The 21,435-nt window shown below is 34.6% G+C and overlaps 2 protein-coding genes across 2 annotated transcripts; both read right to left on the bottom strand.

Annotated features, from left to right (window-relative positions):
* Window positions 1–2,430: 2,430 nt before the first annotated feature.
* LOC110687702 lies at window positions 2,431–3,528 on the bottom strand. The gene has a single exon (XM_021864324.1). The coding sequence runs from the start codon at window positions 3,526–3,528 to the stop codon at window positions 2,431–2,433; it is 1,098 nt and encodes a 365-aa protein (XP_021720016.1).
* Window positions 3,529–6,468: 2,940 nt separating this feature from the next.
* Window positions 6,469–19,554, bottom strand: LOC110687940 (pyrophosphate-energized membrane proton pump 3-like). Its single transcript, XM_021864590.1, has 15 exons — window positions 19,249–19,554; window positions 18,273–18,663; window positions 16,331–16,534; window positions 15,342–15,493; window positions 14,807–14,954; window positions 14,592–14,724; window positions 12,539–12,711; window positions 11,393–11,513; window positions 10,956–11,137; window positions 10,294–10,731; window positions 10,048–10,212; window positions 9,804–9,959; window positions 9,613–9,724; window positions 9,231–9,450; window positions 6,469–7,027 (listed from the first exon to the last, which is right to left on the bottom strand). Exons 2-15 carry the CDS (start codon window positions 18,363–18,365, stop codon window positions 6,928–6,930), a joined length of 2,397 nt encoding a protein of 798 aa, XP_021720282.1. The 5' UTR covers window positions 18,366–18,663; window positions 19,249–19,554; the 3' UTR covers window positions 6,469–6,927.
* Window positions 19,555–21,435: the final 1,881 nt, after the last annotated feature.

Here is a 21,435-nt window from a genome sequence, read left to right as displayed (position 1 = left end):
AATCGCATTTGCAGTCCTTTTGTGACTGTCAAACTTACCAGAAATCTTAATGTAGTTGCATCAACCACTGGAGAATATGTTTCTTCATAATCAATCCCTGGAATTTGAGAAAATCCTTGGGCTACAAGTCTTGCCTTGTATCTAACTATTTCATTTTTCTCGTTACGTTTTCTTACAAATACCCATTTGTATCCAACGGGTTTTACACCTGCTGGTGTAAGGGTTATTTTCCCAAAAACTTCTCGTTTTTCAAGTGACTTTAACTCAGCCAGCATTGCCTCCTTCCACTTTGGCCAATCACTCCTACGTCGACATTCTTCTACAGTTCTTGGTTCAACATCATTTTCATCAGACACGATGTCGATTGCGATGGAATTTGCAAATGTTTCATTAACGATAACATCTTTCCTATTCCACTGAGTCTTTGTAGAGACGTAATTTATTGAAATTTCATTGTTATCGATGTTTTGAACATCTTGTTCATTCCCCGTAGGGTTGTCTTCTTGTTCGTCCCCTTTTGGATTATCATCATTTTCTTTACTTTCATCCACATTTGGTCTTTCTTGATCTTCTGACGGGGGAACATTATTAGTCTCATTTTCTATTCCATCCAATCTTTTTAGTTTCCTTGGCTTAGAATCTTTTGAACCAAGTGGTCTTCCACGCTTTCTGCGTGCCTGAGATTTATTTTCTATGGCCTTATTACCAGTTGGGATTTCAATACGTGCAGGGGCATTTTCTGTTGGTATATGTGATTTTGTCACCTTCTTTGTGTCTACAAATGCATCGGGCAATTGATTTGCAACACTTTGTAAATGAACAATTTTCTTAACTTCTTGTTCACACATATTTGTTCGTGGGTCTAACATCAACAGTTGTGTTGCATTCCAAATGAGTTCAATTTCTTTCTTATGTGGGTCCACTTTCTCTCCCCCTAAGGCTGGGAATATTGTTTCATTAAAGTGACAGTCCGCAAATCTAGCCGTAAATAAGTCACCAGTCAATGGTTCAAGGTATTTAATTATAGAGGGGGATTCAAACCCGACATAAATTCCCAGCCTTCTTTGTGGACCCATTTTTGTTCGTTGGGGTAGAGCAATGGGAACATATACAGCACAACCAAAGATTTTTAGATGTGAGATACTTGGTTCTCGACCACAAACAAGTTGTAGTGGTGAGAATTTATGATAAGTTGTAGGTCTCAATCTAATTAGCGCTGCTGCATGTATTATAGCATGTCCCCAAGCAGATGATGGCAATCTTGACCTCATTAATAATGGTCTTGCAATCAATTGTAATCTCTTAATTAGTGATTCAGCTAGACCATTTTGTGTATGAAAATGAGCTACTGGGTGTTCAACATCAATTCCAATTGACATACAATAATCATTAAATGTTTGGGATGTAAATTCCCCAGCATTATCGAGCCTTATTTTCTTTATTGTATGATCTGGGAATTGTGCTCTTAATTTGATAATTTGGGCAAGTAATTTTGCAAAAGCAACATTTCTTCTTGAAAGCAGACTGACATGTGACCATTGTGTGGAAGCATCAATTAAAACCATGAAATATCGAAATGGTCCACATGCTGGATTAATTGGCCCACATATATCTCCCTGAATTCTTTCCAAGAATTTTGGAGATTCAGTAGCAATTTTGTTCATAGATGGCCTTATTATTAATTTGCCAAGTGAACATGCAGAGCATGTTAATTCATCTGATCGGGGAATTTTGACATTTCTTATTGAATGTCCAACTGAATGTGCTATTATTCTTTGCATCATCCCAGTTGCTGGATGTCCCAAACGATCATGCCATAAAATAATCAAATGTTTGTCATCTAACTTCTGGTTAGATATCATATTGATTTCCACGGGTCGTATGTTTATACGGTATAACCCCGAAGAGTATGCTGGCAATTTCTCATATATATGTTTCTTGCCATGTTTTTCTGCCGTGAGGCATATATACTCTTTTTGATCTGTCGTCATTGTTTCTAGATGATAGCCATTTTGCCGTACATCTTTAAAGCTTATGAGATTTCTTCGGGATTTACTCGAATATAAAGCATTATTGATTATTAATTTTGTTCCATTTGGAAGCATTATACAAGCATTTCCGGATCCTTCAATTAATTTAGCTGACCCGGAAATGGTGTTTCATTTGCTTGAAACAACTTTAGTTGTGAAAAATATTTTCTATCTTTTAAGATAGTATGTGTTGTTCCACTGTCCAAAAGGCATTGATATTCGGAACTAACTTCATGTAGATCCATATCTTCATAAAATAAATTTAAGATTAGTTTACAATAATATCATACAAACTTTTATTGATGATAAAGATTTAAAGTACATGACTAGAAATTTAAAATACAGGGAACTAAGAAAATACATTAAAACATAGCATATGGTACATTAGTAGATGGGGAACCTAAGCATTGTTGTTTTCTCCAAGAATGAAATCATTCCCAGTTTCAGCATTGTCCATGAAGAAATCGGACACATCAAGGGTAGGACATGGAGCATTTTCTTCATTAACATAATTTGCTTCTGCATTTTTCTCTTTGCCTTTTACAGAAGCCTGGTAAAGGTCTACCAAATGTTTGGCCGTACGACAAGTACGTCCCCAATGTCCTGTCATGCCACATCTGTAACATGTGTCTTTTCCTTTTGAAAGAGTTTGTTTGTGGCTTCCAAATGACTGTCCCTTCTGTTTTTCAAAATTTTTGAAATTACTGTTTCTTTGAAAATTGTTTCTACCACGTCCTCGGGCTCGTCCGCGATAATTTCCACGGCCTTTTCCACGGCCATTGTAATTTCCACGTCCACCTCTTCGTGCAGCATTTGCCTCGAGTGGATAAGAACTTGTTGCATTTGCCTCATGATGAGTGGCCAAAGACCCAGTTGGTCTGAGATTATGATTTTTCAACAAAAGATCGCTATTTTGTTCCGCAACAAGCAATACACTCATTAATTCATTAAACTTCTTAAAACCTCTTTCATGATATTGTTCTTGCAACAGTATGTTGCTTGCATGAAAGGTAGTGAGTGTTTTTTCAATCATTTGTTCATCGGTGACTGGATGATCACAGTATCTCAATATAGATACTATCTCATGTATGGTTGAATTGTAATCTATTACAGATTTGAAATCCTGGAACCGTAAATTTGTCCAGTCAAATAATGCCTTAGGAAGGAGCACCCTTTTGTGGTGTCCAAATCTTTCATTAAGGCAGACCCATAATTCTTTGGGATCTTCAACCATCATGTACTCAGTTTTAAGGCCTTCATGTAAATGATGCCTTAACAACACTAAGGCTTTTGCCTTATCTTGTTCAGTGATAGGTTTTTCAACCGTCATTGCAGAAGAGGTAGCATCAGTTGTTTGACCAGAGGGACTTTTATTTTCTTTAACAGTGTGCTCCAAGCCTTGAGCTTTCAAATTCATCATTGCGTCCACTTTCCATTCCAGAAATTTCTTTCCAGATAAATCTAAGATGCTGAACTGTCTTTTCATAAGGTCTCCCATTTTAGCTACAACAAATTTCGTGATAATTAGTTTATAATAACAAATTATATGTACAACTCACATGTTTAGTTCTTCCATATTTATAATTAAGTTAATAAAACACGTGATAATTAAATTTAATAATAATAAACCATAAATAATGTAGTCTTTTCTCCCCCTTGGTTTATTATTGTGAGTAATTATGTGATTAGGCAAAAATTAATCATGTTAGTTGCAAAAAAAAACAGCAAAACGACAACAATGACAGTAGTAACAATAATTATAATGATAACGGTAATATTATACAATGATGATTAATAACAACAAACATACATAATAAAACAAAAACAAGCTTTTAATATACTAAAACGACAAAATAAGTGAGTTTTACTTATACATAATGACAAAAATTAATATTGCTACTAATAAAATTACAAGTGCCGTAATTAGAAGGAAATATTGTTTTATCTTCATTAAATCTTCCTCAAAAGTGAAGTTGTGGGTGTTTTGGTTGCCGTCGTCGGGGAACATATCGGAGAAGAAGGGGGTGAATTTTTTTTTTTTTTTTTATTTAGGTGATTTTTGGATAAAAAGTGGGAAGGGATAAGGGATTTGTGGTGAAATTGGGGGAAAAATCCGTCTTTTATAGAGGTAGGTTTATCCGTTACTGTTCTGTACAACTGTAAAAATATCATATAATAGTCTAACGTACTGGCATAAAATTATGGTCCATATATATATATTTATAATTGTAAAAGGTTATCACACTGGGAATGCAAGCCATAGTGGTCCGAGAGCCCTAATATCTATAAAAGATCATGGGTTCGAAAACGAAAAGAAACACAAAAAGTATGTAAAAGTAAGAAAAATAATAAGTATAAAAGGCTGCATCTTTTTGTTAATCTAGTTAATAATAATATGCATGCAAAGCTACTACTTAGCAATTATAATAACTAAGATAAAAATTTACGTAAAATGAGTATGTAATATCAACATGGATCAAACAAAGAAACATCAACATGAATAAACAAAAGATGATAGTAGTAAATTCACAAATAAGAGAACTTTCACCGTTGTTTTTGAGGTATATATAGTAAATGTTTGAGTTTCTGTTATAGAGGATCCCAAATATGGGCAACTATAGAGCATACTCATCGAAACATTTAGAAGTAGATAGTATTATTTGTTATAAATTTTTAGAAGTAGGTATAAATATACCTGACTGAAAACTGGTGCTGATAACGTGTTAAATGTTTACCGATAGAAAGTCTTTTATCAGTGAAAGGAGAAAGTGAAGGAGAAGAAGTAAAGAGGATGAGTGAAATTGTAGTATGTTATTATTATTGCCTCATATGACACCCTATATATATAGCTAATACTTCTATACTAAGAGTACAATTCAATCATGCTCATATATTGCCATATAAGTTCACAAGGGTTGGACTTATATGTGCATTGCAACATCAAATCAATGATTGGCATTCACATTGTCTTCTAACACTTTCTCCATTTTTTTTTTTTTTATAGTGTAACACTGTGACTGGTTTTGATGATTTATACTTCAAAAATATAGTCATATGGATCTTGTTAGATTCGTTTCAATTTATACTACTCAAATGTTTATAATTTTTACACATTGATAAAGATATTAACGATTGAAATCATTCATCGCCAAGCGTGAAAAGAAAAGTGTTGCAACTTTAAAAAAACGCAACAACTGGACTTTTGCACCTATTTATCATGCTTGTTTAACCACATATTATGATTTATATATTAAGTAAAATATATTCATGTGAGATCTTGTTAGATTCGCCTCGTAAAATACTTACACAATATCAACTTTTTATAATTTTTATTCTTATAGAATTATAAATATTTAACATGTAAAATGTGCCTGGGATGCGTAATTTCATCCTTGTTGCAATATTAATAAAACGGAGAAAGTATTTGTGAAAATAATAAGAATTTTGTTTGCTTTTTTTTTTCTTGGAGTTTTTTATTTAACTTTTATTTTTTGTAACAAAGACCCTGATTAGACCTCAACTTCACGGCTTTTTTGGTATAATATTTGCAAGTCACTAGCTTGAAAATCTATATTATAATTGCACAATTTTTTACTAACGTTTAACCGCAGTCTGCAGCACTTGAAAACCCCAATACTGTGGGTGTGTTCAGTAAAATGTAACGGTAGAGGTAGTCGTTGACTGTGATAGTAGCTATTAGCTGTATGTATAGTTGTTAGCATAATTAAGAATGAGTGTTTGGTAAAGTAGCTATATTAACTAGCTATTAACTGTAAAATACTAAAAACACAAAAGAAAAATCCCAACAGCTACCTAGCTTTTCACAAATTTTCAAAAAAGCTAATAATATTAACTTCTCATAAAACTACTCTAACCACTAAACTCTACACTCACCACTACATTGCCAAACACTCATATTTTGTATTAAGTAATGGTTTGAATAACTCAAACCACTAAAAGCTACTAGCGATTGAATACGCTCTTTAATTTAGTGTTTTTTTTTTGTTTTTTTTTTATATGATTGCCACAACTCAAACTAACATAATACAAAATATCCATAACTTTCACATATACTACTTTTGTTTCCTAAACACACTTATATCACGTGCATTATACATTCTAGTAGAGGTGAATTTTAGAGTGCTTTTATTTGTTTGATTTAACATCATTTATTATGAAGTATACTATCAAGCTCCATCTCCCTTTATGTTTATATTGGAATGAACTTACTATTTTTCCATTATAAGATACGTCTTAAATATAGTGAAAAGTTAATACTACATTAGGAGTGAAAAGTTAATACTACATTAGGAGTATTATACTGAAAATGAATCCAACAAGATCTTACATGCCTTTGTCACACAAATATTTAATAAACTAATAGATATTAATCATCAAAACTTTTAAATTTGACCAAAAAAAAAATGCAATCAAATTCACCTTCCAAACAAAACATTAAAAAATCTTCTATACCCCAGTTTAAGTATTTCATTCGACTCCCAGACATTTTTAAATGTGATAATTAGTACTTCTATGAGTAAACGAATACTCCTTTATATACTAATCATTCCCTTTGCTAGTATTCAGGTGCAGCAATCGAAAACAAGGTTTGTGGACAAATTTCTTCTGGGGTAACAAACCTCTCCATATAAATCTTTCACCATTGTCCTCAAGCCAACTGTTAATATTTATATTGTCATATACAGAAAAGTACCAATACAAGAGGATATTCGAGATTCTGCCTAAAGAGAGATTTATTCAAAATTAGGAAAAACAAAAAGAATTCCTCTGTGACTAAGTAACTCCACAAATCATTTTTGGCACCCTCTTATCTACATCGAAGGGGGACGAGAAAGGGGTGCTGGTCAGTTAAATCTGCAGTTTCGCATCAACAAAGTTACAGGAATACAGGCGCCATAACCAGAGTAATCGTCGCAAGCATTTTTATCAGAACGTGAATTGAAGGCCCAGCCGTGTCTTTAAAAGGGTCTCCGACACTGCAATTAAAATCAAAATTCAAACTTCCATGAGTGTAGCAGCAAAAGAAGACAATTTTGTAATGACTAAAAATTCAAGCAAATATAGATAGTCTCAAAACATATTAAGCAGAGCATTGATCATGAGTCTTTATAGACTTATAGCCTGTAAACTTTAGTTTTATTTCTCATATAAACAGATGCACAGCCAATATCATTAACAGGAACAACGATTTAAAAAAAAAAAAATAGGGAAGCTGAAACAAAAGCTAGCACTTCAGTTGAGCTCAGCCCTACAGCCACCAACTACAGTGGCTAGAGACATATTTTCTCTCCAAATGGTTGCTCTAAAAGAGTAAAGAAAGAGGTAACAGATTCCCTTCATCCACCCGAGGATTTCAATTTCCCCAATTTGGGGGTTTCAAGGCTAACTTACCATAACCATAACTCCACAACTCAACATCACAATCACATTTTTTGTTAACACCACTACCATCTTGACCACCACCCAGCATCAATTCAACTGCTGCCAGTACTCCTCTAGTACCAACAACCTAGATCTATTGTCCACATCTATCCCCATACCCACTTCCACAGCCACCTCCACCAACACAGCAACACTACTACCTGTCTACCACCTTTTGCGGCCATGACCACACTATGGGGGTGCAGGCCATCATGCCAAGGGCCGTGGCTAGGCTTAATAACAAATAGGTGTGTGTACATCTAAGATAATGCCAATCATACCTGCTGTATGAACCACCAGACCCACCAATAGAAGGGGTAAAACGAAAATTTCTCCTGCCAATAATAGCCAAGATGCAGACATCTAGGTGGTTAGATTCCAGCACCATCTTACATCAAACAGCCAAATCTTAATCATCTAAGTACCCATATCACAGAAAGAGATAGAGCGGTGGAGTGATCAAGTGCAGGATTCTTGGTCTTACATGGAGCCATCATGGCCTTAATAAGAGAAATAGATGAACGGAGAATAAAGTTAACGGTGGGCTGCTAGGGTTGAGGAAAGAATGAGTGGACATGTACACCAATGCCTATTAATGAGTGCATTGGGAGTTAGAGCAGAGGATGTGGAGGGGAGTAGAGGTAATCAATCCTTTATTATTGTGTCCAAACGTGTCTTTGCAATGATAATCAATTTCCCATTTGAAGTCTCTAAACCAAGCTTAAAATTGATTACTCTTTCTCGAGCCCTTTTTTTTCAAACCAAACCACACCTCAATGCCTACTTCATTACAATAAACAATTATCTCTATGTCCACACACAGAAGTCGTGACAATCATACCAACTTGATCAGTTTTGTCTGACCTTGTTGGAAGGTATTGACACTCATAGCTGGTCATATTTAGTAAGATATTTTTGTGTTTTTTTTTTTTTTATTTAATCACTTGACCTTGGGGATATAGCTACACTGCCAAATTGAGATCAACACACCACAGCTCCTGGTAAGTTTGTTTTTATCTTTCTTTTTCTTCATTTTTTAATTAGATGACTTTGGAGTAAATGTACAAAGGATTAAATTATACATTAAAGAAAGATGAAGTTGTTCATTAGCAGTGATTTACCAACTGTATCTTCATCTAAGACTTCTATGTTGTCATTTGATGAGGATTGTGGACAACATAATGCATTGATTCATTGAAGTAAAATTGATCACAGAAAGCAGGAGTAATTAATTTGTGATAAGCACACTGAATTGATCCATTGCACAAGGACTAGATTGAAGATCAATACACATTAACTTGCATTATCTTTCTATGACTGATCCTCAATAACAGCAAGTTAAAGTATATACTTCTCACTATCCACTCCAATAAACATACAAGACATCACTAGGTTGTTACAATTCGACAAAGATGTCCCATTTAGGCAGGCTTATATAGTGTGCATTCATATAAATTGATCATTGAAACCACAGAATAATGATCACTGAAAACATCTTAAGAATACAAGATTGGTGATATCCTCATTAAACCTACAATTGATGAAAAGTGCATGCAAGCATAAGCATGCCATGTACAGGGACAGGGTAACGACAGATCAGAACAGAACACACCAACCAGCAAATCTCTCATTTATTAGCAAAACGAAAAATTACTGCAAAAGCTTAGATGTATTTGTTAAGGAGTTTTTTTTTTTTTTAAAGAGAAAAAAAAAAAAAAAGAAAAAAAAAAAAAAAAAAAAAAGAAAATTATAACTTACGTGTCTCCAGTAATGGCAGCTTTGTGACAGTCACTTCCTTTGCCTCCAAGAGCCCCAGTCTCTATATACTTCTTTGCATTATCCCAGGCACCACCAGCAGTATTCAAGAATAGAGCCATAAGGATGCCAGAAACAGTTGCAAACATCAACATTGCAGCCACAACTTTAGCACCAAGTAATGGGTGTCCAACATAATGTCCTAGTATCCGAAAAACAACACCTGTAACAAACAAACTTATGTCAATAATGATCAGGAAAACTGGCAAATTAAGTATCTAATATTCAAAGCTTTCCAGTAATCCAGAGAGAAATATAATCATCTATAACATAATAGTTTCTTCTGTAGACAAATGATACCAGAACACAAGAACAAAAAACATACCAACCACTATTGGTGATATAATAGCCAAAGCACCAGGTTTGATCATTTCCTTCAATGAGGCTGACGCTACAATTGCCACACATCGACCATAATCAGGCTTTTCTTGGTAATCCTACAGTTGAACGACAATCATTAACTGGTACCAGACACATCACCAATCAGACTACAAACATGATGAGATAAATACTTACCATGATTCCAGGCCTTTCAATAAATTGTCTTCTGACTTCATTTACCACCTCCTGAGCAGTACGGCCAACTGCTGAACATGCCCAAGCACTGAAGAGAAAAATAAGCATAGAGCCTAGCAAGCCGCCCACAAAAATTTCAGGAACTGCAATGTCAACCTGAAACATAGAAAAAATTATAAATTTAGGAAGATCAAAACACTACAAGTACATAAGGAAACAAGCCAAGGTGCAAGTTAATACCAACCTCTTTAAACGGTACACGAGCAAAAGAAGCCACCTCATCCATGTAGGCACTGAAAAGAAGAAAAGATGCAAGTGCAGCAGATCCAATAGCAAAACCTTTAGTGGTAGCTTTGGTGGTGTTCCCAACTGCGTCAAGGACATCAGTAATTTCTCGAACACTTTCAGGCTAGAGAGAAGCATATGATAATCAGTTAGCATGAGCTAATAATGCATGTAAAATCATCTAGACTTAAAAATCCATTGATACCTGTTGGCTCATCTCCACAATTCCACCAGCATTGTCAGCTATTGGCCCAAACATATCCATGGTCAGGACATAAGCTGCTGTACTGAGCATGCCCATTGTGGCCACTGCTGTTCCAAACAAACCGCCGGTAGGGTTTCCAGCTTCATCCATCAATCCAGAAGTATGACCCAACCAGAAAGAAGAAATAATAGCTACACTGATAACAAGAACAGGGAGTGCAGTTGACTCCAGTCCCAAACTGACACCAGCAATTATATTAGTCCCATGGCCTGATGAGCTTGCAAGAGCCAATGTACGTACTGGCTCATACTTATAATCAGTGTAGTACTTGGTGATCCATACAAATACATATGCTGTTATGATTCCGACCAGCCCACACAATGCAAAATTTAACCAAGCTGAAGGTGCCTGCTCTGTGTATAGCAACCAACGCGTTGACTGCAGATAAACAAAGGCATAAAAAGAAAACTCAAAATAAGAACAGTAAATTATTGTTTGGGGAACAGAATTACCAAAACCAATAAGCAGCTTTCTCTCCCCCCCCCCCCCTCTTTTCCTAAGGGAAGTAAGTAGCTAAAGCTCAATCGTCAACTATGCCCAAAGAAAACAAAGTACAATGCTGGAGTACTTGAATGGATCGGTGGATTGAAGATTGATCTTACCGCACCAAAAGTCAAAACCGCTAATACTATTGTAACAGAATATCCTTTCTCAAGTATTCTCATTGGATCTTCTGCAGCTAAGCCAGCCTCTCGTGTGCCTCTTATTGAAAAGATACCCACAGTAGATACGACAAGGTCAAAGGAATGAACCACCAAAGGGAACAAGATAAAGCCAGTTGGATCTGTCACCAGAAAATGGGCAGCTAGTCAGTCTATAAGATGCAAGAAACTGCAAATATACAAAAGAACTTAATGAGGCAATATTGTCATTAATGCGCTCCAAAAGTAGCCTAAAAGTAGCTCTGAGATGAGAGAGAAAGTGGTGAAAATTTGATTTCAAATAGCAAATAATACAAAATATAAAATACAGCTATGAATATATGTATGTGAGTAGGTCTACAAAGATCGGGAATGACGCATGCTACAGGTCTGCTTACCTTCAATTTTACAACGCTGTGCCATTGTTCCACCCAATATCATGGCACTTATGATCTCAGCAGCAATACTTTCGAATAGATCTGCACCACGAGCAGCACAATCGCCGACATTGTCTCCAACCTGCAAATGACATCTCAATAGTTTCATATTTCAAGTTGCCATAACCAAGGAGCCTAAATATGTTTAACAATAAAGCGACTGCAAAAAATATCCGGATAGTAACAAAGTTCACAAGCTGACAGCAGTAAGCTTGACAAAAACCCCAAACAGAAAAATCATAGTACAGAAAATAAAAGGAAAAGAGGGATACTCCTCCTTTGGAAACATAAAGCTGGAGCATCTCCACTTTTCTGGCATAATGATAGATATTAATTACATCAATGTTGATTATGCTCTTCTTTTGTCATTGGACACTGGAAGGTCTTCGGTTCCCCAGACTCATGTACTTGTCAAAAGATTTTATCTTTCTCTTTTAATATTTTATTCACTAATGTATAGATGAAGCACAACAGACACAATAATGAGAAGATAAACAAAGAGAGGGGAGCACATAGGTTAGACGTCACTCCAATCAAAAAAGTTTAGCATGTCTACAAAATTCATAAATTAATAATTGGTTTACTTGAATTATTCAAAATTAGCAGGAAAACTGGCCAAGTACAATTTTCATAGTCTGTCATCAATAATACGCAAAGTATTTAATCACAAGATTTGCAACTTTAGAGGACCCATCTAATGAAGAGAGAGAGAAAAGGAGAAACATTGGAAATAAAGTAATGTTGCAATTATTTAGCAACTTCCTTATAGGATTGCAATTAAGAAAAAGAACGGAGGAAGTATATGAGAAACTAAAAAACTATAAGCTAAGAGTTCGTTTGGCACCGCAGTGGTTTTCTGTATTTTGTTTTTTTGTTTTTCAAAATCATATGATATATGTAATATAATGAATCAAAGATTAGTCAAATTTATTAAGATCATGATAATTTTGAAAACTGACAACAGAAAAGTGGAAACACCTTTTTCTTGTTTCTTGTTTTTGGTTTTTTGTTTTCAAAAAAGCTGAAAACTGAAAACAAAAAACAAGCTGAAAACTGAAAACAAAAAACGATGCCAAACAAGCCCTAAACTTCTAATAAATAGATTACCAGGTCAGCAATGACAGCAGGATTACGAGGATCATCTTCAGGTATTCCCTGCTCAACTTTTCCAACAAGGTCAGCTCCAACATCAGCTGCTTTCGTATATATACCACCACCCAATTGTGCAAAGAGAGCAACAAACGAAGCTCCAAAGCCGTAACCAACAAGTAGAAGAGGCACTGGCATAATGAAATTACGGAGGATCAATCCTCATGCCAACTTTAGCATGATATACAGGAATCAATTACACAGAAGATGAAATATAACCTACAGTAACAAGGAAAAGCATATCTTTTGTGTAAAAAGCAAGGAACATGGATGAGCAATACATGATTACATACCCACTTGTCAAACTGCATTAACTACCAAACCCAAAAATGAACTAGTACCTACAAAGACTGGTGTGGACATTCTACAGTGCAGCACAAGATTACACTTATGTCTCACTTTCCATCCTTCAAGCGGAGGCAAATTTGTTCTTAACATTTCACTTTTCACGTTTTCCAGTGAGAAAACTTGAACATGTATATCTCTTATTGTGTATTTGTAAAATTTATAAAAAGTTGATAGTTCAAATATACATTTTGAGATAAATCTAACAAGATCTCACATGAGTATATATTTCCTTATGTATATACTTCCTCCGTTATATAACAAGTGCAACGTTTCCAATTTTTGGAAGTTGCATAATAAGTGCAACATCACTACTTGTGGAAATGAATTCTCTCTATCTCTCTCCTAATCACATGGGACCACTTCCTTAACACTCTCTATCTCTCTCCTCTCCAATAATATTGTACATCCCCTACATGTTGCACTTATAAAAAGACAAGAAGTATTACAAATGATGGTCAAAATGAACTTTGTGAATAGTGCCAAAATAAAATAAAGCTAAGAACATTATGAGACAGAGGTAGTATGAAGAAACCATCAAAGGTGAAAAGTGCAAAGAGAGTTATTTGAGTTTGCATGTAAATAGTGCAAATCAGTACAACCATTGGAAATTTGATTAGACGAGCATTCAATATATTTTCCTTAGCATAGTAGCATTGCTATAGTGAGAACAATATTCCCACGATTCCCTACCATGTCCAGATTTGGAAGAATTTTATTAGTGAGAGTGTGAGACAGCTTCTCAAGTATTCAGATTTCAGAAATGATTATCCAGATTTATGTCATATGTTTGAGACTAATCAAAGGATTTGTTCTTCTCCAAATTTTTTTTCCACAGCCAAACATAGTAAAGTTTGCAACGGAAGATCCGGTAATTATTTTAGATTTTCATGGTCGTCATAGGTAACATGAATTTAAGGTGACAAGTAACAACCGACATTGAAAATGCTGAGCGTTGTAGCCATAGGGAGTCATCCAATTTATGAGAATGAGATGAATATGTAGCAACTCCATTGTCCTGCCAATAGGGTTAGGGCTTTTATGATGATCTAATCATGATCGGCTAAAAGGCCTAAAATTAGTAGCAAATAGAATAACAATAGGCATGTTCTGCAAAGTCAAGAGACAGTTAGTGTAAACTTCTCTTCTTTTTTTCTTTTTTTTTTTCTTTTTTTTTTTTTTTTTTTTGTCAAAAAACAAAAAGACCCCATACCCAAAGGCTTCTCACCTCTGATATGAGAGGAACAGCAGATAATTAAATCTGTTGTTCAATAGTGAAAGAATACCAGTATACAAGTTCTATATCTATTAAATTAAGCAAACACCCATCATGGCATCATGTTGAAGTATTCAGCTAAACAAACAATTTGTATAATAGAAGCATAATTAGTGGATGATGTAGAGTTCTCATAAAACATTGGGCTAGGGACTGATACATCTACATATCTTGAACCAATTATAAAGATACCACATCACAATAACAATAAAAAAATTAAACCAGCTTTTACAGTCAAGAAGATCTTTGCTCCCTTTATCCTAAAAGAAGTGGTCTAAATGAAGCAAGTAGTCTACAGCTTTTCAGTGGTCTAACAACACATCATTCATGTTCAAACATACGAAGATAACTACAAGAAAAATATGAGGAAAAAGAAAAAAGAACGCTTACGATCTGTGACTTTCATAGAACCATGTGAATCCACCCCCAACCATACATAGAAAGCAGCATAGAGAATGGCAACGCCAAGTACAGCCATGCCTACGACAATAATGGCTGAGAAACCACCAGCACGAACAGCTATCTGAAATTATTGTCCCATTTCATTATATTTACATGCATATATAGATATACTATAGGATAAAAAAGTTACACACACCACCAACCTGTAAGGCTTCTCTGGCTGACCGCCTTGCTGCACTTGAAACACGGACATTTGCACGAACAGACACCCACATCCCAACATATCCAGCTACACCTGAGCACAAAGCTCCCAGCAAAAAGGAAATAACAGTAATAAAAGCAGATGAGACCCTGCACCAAAACACATAAAGAAAATGATCAATTGATTAAGCACAAACCAAAGGCTTAAAGTCTTTATTTTTAGTGCTTGTTTGGTTGAATACAGGACATAGTTATTTCTACGAAGTTTTATTCACTTGTGATAGCAATTCCTAGGAAAATCATAGTTTTGCTTGGTTGATCATAGGAAATTTTAACTTCCCACAGGCATTTCCACTTACCTAGGGAACCCAAGTAAGTAAATTTCTCCAATTTGTGGGAAGAGCTTCATAGGAAGTTCAAATTCCCATGTTTTTGCCAACCAAACATCTTCTTCCACTTCGTATGAAGTTTCAATTTCCGAATTTTCTTTTGTCAGCCAAACAAGCACAGTAGTACCAAAAAGAAACTAGATAATACCTTCCAATGCCAGCAGCTTCTTGCTGCGGAGTTCTATCCCGCAACAAATATATACTGAGAATTACTAGGGCAAGCAGTACAGCCATTTTGGAGATGGTCCCATACTGGGTCCTAAAAAAGCCTTCAGCTCCATCACGTATAGCATATGATATCTAACAAGAGACAAAATATCATATTAAGAGGCAGACAAATTATCTTTATATCACTGTGATCAAGCAGTGGAGAACTGAACACTGAATACTACCCAACTTCCACAAAATTAGGGCACTTCCTCTTAGCCTCACGTTCAAAGCAATGAAAATAGAAGAGCCAATGGAGTCCTTACACAGTCAACTTATCTAGTTTATTGTTTTCTGCTTCCCGAATTACCCACAAAACATAATTTGAAGAAGAAATTTCAGCTTCACTTCTCTAGTCACAAAATAGCAGTCATTGGTGCCCCCATTCCCCCCCACCCAACATTTCAGATATTTACTGCTGTCCTTGAATTCATATTCCTCAGTTCTTTAATTGCACCATTTGCCTTTTTGAGAAGTTGCATATTAGTTGCACCATTTCCATGTTTGATATGCTTTATTCACTTTTTGTTTGTGTACACACACCAATTACCTTAATACCCTCAAAAATATTTGAAAACAACCATTGTTACCCCACCTTTTCTCTCTCTCATTTGTTTGTATCACATGGGCAATATTGGCTTTCCCCGCCTTTTCTTTTCCTTAAATCTTGTTCCCTTACCAAAGGTTCGATTTAAAAAAAAAAAAACGAAGTATAAGCCTTTGGTTTAACACAATCAAGCAGGAGAAATTAGAAAACCCCTGGTGTACTCCTTTTAAAAATTGAGAGTAACCCATTAATGACTAAAAATGACATTAACAGAAATTACCATACCAACAATCTGTACAATGAGAGAGGATAAACATCAAATGCACTGGAAGAGTACAAAATGAATACATGTGAGAGATATTAACAATATACTATGAAGGTACCTGGACCATCTCTGGAGGTCCCTCATCCTTTGCTAGAACCCACTTTGTGAGATATGTTGCCACAATGAAGCTGATGATGCAGATGGAAAATACAAAAACAATAATTGGAGAAGTGCTAGCTCCAATATAGAAGATAACTCCGAAGGTCAGAAGCATAAGAATATAAAGAACGCGAGTGTTTAACCCCATAATGAGTTGGAGAACCTGCAAAAGTAGATATTTACACTGTCCATAAATCGCATATTGAATATTGAATATTCACTTAAATAAGGCATTAAGGGAAGCAGATAAATTCACAAGAGAACAGGGATACTGATAAACAGTAATATATAATAAACAATCACTGGAAGTTAGGCTACCAAGTTTCTGTGCACATTCTACACTGCAAAACTCCATCCAGTCACCACCCAGAATGTTTCTGGTTCTTCACTGTCCAAACCTTTAAATCAGATTAACCTTTCCCTATTAGCCTATTTAGTTTATTTCACAGTTTGCAATTTTTTAAAGAGAGGTATAACGTAACACCGGAAGCTTGTATCTTTCTGTTCATCGTCAATATTTCACAATGTACTCTGAAAAGTGAAAAGTATTTATCCCTTGCATCAAACTCAAAACTAGTAGCCTTTGCTAGTCTTTCACAAAAAATGACATGTATTCAACAGTAGGGATAAGTTCTGCTAACAACCTTGTACACATTGATCATGCTTTAGTACAAGCTCATTTTATGCTATAGCCAATTATGGGTTACAGCTTACAAGTGTTTTTTAAATACTAGAAAAAGAATATTATACATGTAATACATCCCCATCTGTAAAATGTGTTATAGTATGGTCTTGTTGTCATCTACTTACTCATACACTTATAGCCTTATAGGTCATGCAAAGCTTTCTATATCTGTGCTAGGAATACAATAATTTTGTCCATCAACCATTCTTTGGCTTTTGGATTATAATGCAATATACTTAAATTGAATAGCTCATTAAACTAATTTACATATTTATTGTAAGGTTGCAGGCATTGTTATATATTGGATCAAGGATCAACCAAACAACTAGAAAAAACCTGTCACTGTTTTAGTTACGTATGACCATCCCTGGACAGAAGTCTCTTTAAAGGGTTGGGATAATGATAATGACTTGAAGTGCACTCAAGTAAATTCGAATGCCAAAAGCATACTCCCAGAAAATTTTAAAATGGAGAAGCAACCAAAATAATTACTTGTACAATAGTACATACTTGTAATAAAGTCTCGATGCATTATCACCCCAGCAGCAGCAACAAAGCCTAAGTCCCAAATAAAATGGTGCTACAGCTGCTCCTCGACAGACCGACAAAGGTTTGCCAATGATGTTAACATCAAATCCAAAAGCACAATCATGCCTAGGCCCTAGGGCACAATATTGTACTCTATATTTCCCAAATGCCATTCTCATCAGAAATTTCACTATCATTTCAATAACAGTGGTTTCACATAATGAGTATGTATTTGAAGCAGTTTTCTAGTTCTCCCTTCTGTCCTTTCTCTCTAGTTGAAAAGTCATAAACATGTATTTACAAGAACTCAAATCTCGGTAAGTCTTAGACTCCCTAGTCCCTACCCTGTAATCTATCAGTTCTCACTTTCCTCAACATTCCATACTCAAATAAACTCAACTTTTCCAAAGCCTGCAAAAGGTAATGCCGTAAAAATCCAGAAAAAGTGTCACAACCATTAACATATAACCCACAAAAACACAGTATAACATTTGAGAAACATTGGCTCAGAGTTTTCATGACCGTGAAATTGTTGTCTTTTCTTAGCAAAAGATAATCAAAAGGTTAGTCAACCCTAAAACTGTTTTTTGTTTTTTTCCCCAATAAGTTCCAAACAAAGAAACTAAACTGACACATCAAAACATCTCTGCCCAACAAACTTGCCAAGCTAGGGGAAAAAAAGTCTTACCAAAGGGGTGTAAGGTTTGGATCGCATGTCGGGGAAAGTGCGGGTCCGGTCTTGGTAAGACCCCATAGAACCACTCTCCATATCATCCATCATGATGGAATGAGTAGAATTTACCCTCCTGGCCACAGGAAACGGACTGAACTCGCCACTTTGGGGGAACTCACCCCCTGAACTTGGTCGCTGTATCTTGAAACGCTGTTTTTCACACCCCTGAGCGCCTCCCAGAGAGTCTGATAACAAGGGACTTCACCTCTCTCAGATACAAATCTCCAAAACAACCTGCTTACGAAACCTTAGCAAATTCTCCGGTCCAGCTTCTTATCACTTACAAGCAGGTATTCTAACTTCAAACAAGAATTCCACTCTTCTTTTTTTTTCACGACCGACACCTCTGTGCATATAAATCACTCAAAATAAATTTAATAATTCCAGTACACTAACAATAATATGAGCATTGCCCTTTCTCTTAGAAAAACAATCTCCATTTTTATTTATATACAAAAATTAGCTTATATAGCTCATATATTCACACTAAAAAAAAAAAAAAAAAAAAATCAAATGTTCTACCCCAAAATTACATGGAAAACTTTCCTTCAATTATAATTAATCATTTTTATGGAATTTTTTTAAAAAAATCGTTTTCCACATACTATTTTCGGATCCATTGTGAAGCAATAAACGAACTACGCTTCACAAATTTGCACATTACGAACACTAATTCACATGAGAATTCCAAAAATCAAACCTCCTAAACAACAATTCCAATCAACAACATAGCCCTAGAAATTCGATTATAGCACCAAAAATTCCGCAAAATAATCAAAACCATCTCAAACAATCAAATCAACGAACAAAATCAAACAAAATGACAAATCAAAATTAAAACATTTGATAAATGCGAATCGATCAATGATCAAACCAGTCAAATGCTAAAGAGATCCAAAATTGATCAAAAAAAAATGAAATTAAAACTTACAAGAAGATGAAGATTGAAATGTGAGATGAGATCTTAAGATAATGTTGAAGCGTTCTGCAGCTATTATGAATGGCTCCTGTGGGTCACTTGTGCAACTCCAGGAGGAGGAAGAGAAAGGAGGAGAGAGAAAATGAGAGTGAGAAAAGGGAGAATTTTTGGTGTCTGATTCTGTGAGCGTAGAATTTGTCTTTTTCTCTCTAAAAAACATAGAATTTTTGCTGTTTAAGTTTTTTTTTTTTTTTCCGTTTGCCGTATTGTACGAAGTAATACTCATTTTAAAATAGTGTTAACATTTTGACTTTGCGTAATTTAATGGTTTATGAAATATGAAGCAATGCATTAGATAATTAATCTCTTTGATACCGAGTAATCAAGTATTAGAATGTATAAGGATATTCTTTTATATGGGAATTCATGATTCATTTATACACGAGGATTGCAAATAAAATAAAACTAGGTCAGATCTCGTGCCATGCACATTGATTTATAGTTATATATAATTATATATTATTGATTGATAAGTAATATAATCATAAATTAGTCAAGGAATAATAAAAGTATGTGATAGGTTGATTTGGTATTTACATTTTTAAATTGTAGCATCTAATACACAACTTTTAAGAATATAATATTGTGATTTATAGTTGCCCAATTTTTTTTAAGAAAGATTTTTTAAATCTTTTTATTTTAAATATATTATTTACTACATTTTTTAATATGGAATACTTATGAAACATAATATTATTTTGTAAATGATTTGTTACCTTAACTAATAGATTTTTTTAATAAAAAATGAAAAATAACTAAGGATACACCAGGAGATGATACATGTCATTGCAGATGTGTCTTTTAGTATATGTTATTGATTGATTGATGTTCATACTACCCTTGTTATGAGAAGGTATAATAGCCCACATTAGCTATCTAGGACTCTAGGTAGTTCCACATTTTGTTTCACAATATACTTGTCGATTATTGCTCCAACTATCAAAATTATTGAGATCAATAAGAATGTTCGAAATAATGGGATTAATATTTCACAAGACTGTCTATGAACCTTTAATAGAGTTGATAAACATGAGATTGTCACCTAAAATAAGAGGGGGGGAAAAAATAAAAAAAATCTTGTTCAATTGCAAGAAGGATGTCATGGTGAAAAGTACAAAAGTTTTAGTGTTACAAAGCTAGGTTGAATGATGATTAACATAACCATTAAACACATGAAATGCATGGTAGGTTGAACTTATGGATTGAACAATTTTAATCATACAAGACCAAATTTGATAATGTGTTATCAATCCTTGAATAGTAAGTAAAAAAAGAATCAATTTTAATACGTACTACTCAATCTTTGGCGGTTGTCTTGGAAAAAAAAATAAAAATTTGCGGAATTGTTAATAGAATACAAAGGCTTACAAGGTCCATAATGTATATTTCAGGTTTCAACAAAATTTAACTATTGACATTGTAGTATAGATTAGTTCTTAGTTGTTGTGTTTAATTGTCATCATGGATAGGTGTTAGTATGTAATTAATTTTAAGTGTAAACCTTTTGTTCAACTAGAATTAACCTACACATTTGCTTATTGGATACTATTCAATTTAGTTGGATAAAGTCTAATGTATAAATTTGAGATTTGGGATCGATTCTTATGTTAGGTTCACAACTAAAACCTACACCAAAAATATATCGTCGATCATACCAACAAACATGGAAAATTAATTTGACGCACATTAGTTGTGCCAAAATTATTTCCGCTCATTATGAACTCTTAACCAAGTTCTACACACTTCAATTCATAAGGCCATATATGAGGTTATGAGCCATGCTTTCTCATTTTAGTTAAGGTAAGAATAGATATGCAATCTAAATCTACACTTACAACATATACTTGTATAATTATATTTATATATACAAGCCAGGCATAGACCTACAATGCAACACAATATCCATGTGTTTTCACTAAATTCAACATGCATGTGTTTTCCCGGACACTAATTAAAGTGTAAAAAATACTACTTACAAATTACAATGACAATAACAATATCACACGATTCTCCCCCACATTTACAAAGTCTTTGCAAAAACATTTGGAAATAATTAATAATCCAAGGATCATCTTGTCCTTTGCTTTTTAAACTTCATTGAGTTACTTCTTCTACTCTTTCTCAAACTTGACATCTGAA

This window comes from Chenopodium quinoa, unplaced genomic scaffold (assembly GCF_001683475.1).
Source record: "Chenopodium quinoa cultivar QQ74 unplaced genomic scaffold, ASM168347v1, whole genome shotgun sequence".
NCBI classification, from domain to species: Eukaryota; Viridiplantae; Streptophyta; class Magnoliopsida; order Caryophyllales; family Amaranthaceae; genus Chenopodium; species Chenopodium quinoa.
Note: the sequence above shows the minus strand (reverse complement) of the source record. Positions and strands in the feature narration are given on the sequence as shown.

Bases quoted from the DNA above. Each gene is read 5' to 3' on its own strand.
- LOC110687940 (XM_021864590.1), bottom strand. From the start codon at position 18,365: ATGATGGATGATATGGAGAGTGGTTCTATGGGGTCTTACCAAGACCGG. The intron at 14,955-15,341 runs GTATTATCTAGT...GTTTTGGTGCAG, and splicing joins GAAGCTGCTGGCATTGGAAG to GGTCTCATCTGCTTTTATTA. The intron at 14,725-14,806 runs GTTGGTGGTGTG...CAATAATTTCAG, and splicing joins CAGCCAGAGAAGCCTTACAG to ATAGCTGTTCGTGCTGGTGG.
- LOC110687702 (XM_021864324.1), bottom strand. From the start codon at position 3,528: ATGGGAGACCTTATGAAAAGACAGTTCAGCATCTTAGATTTATCTGGA.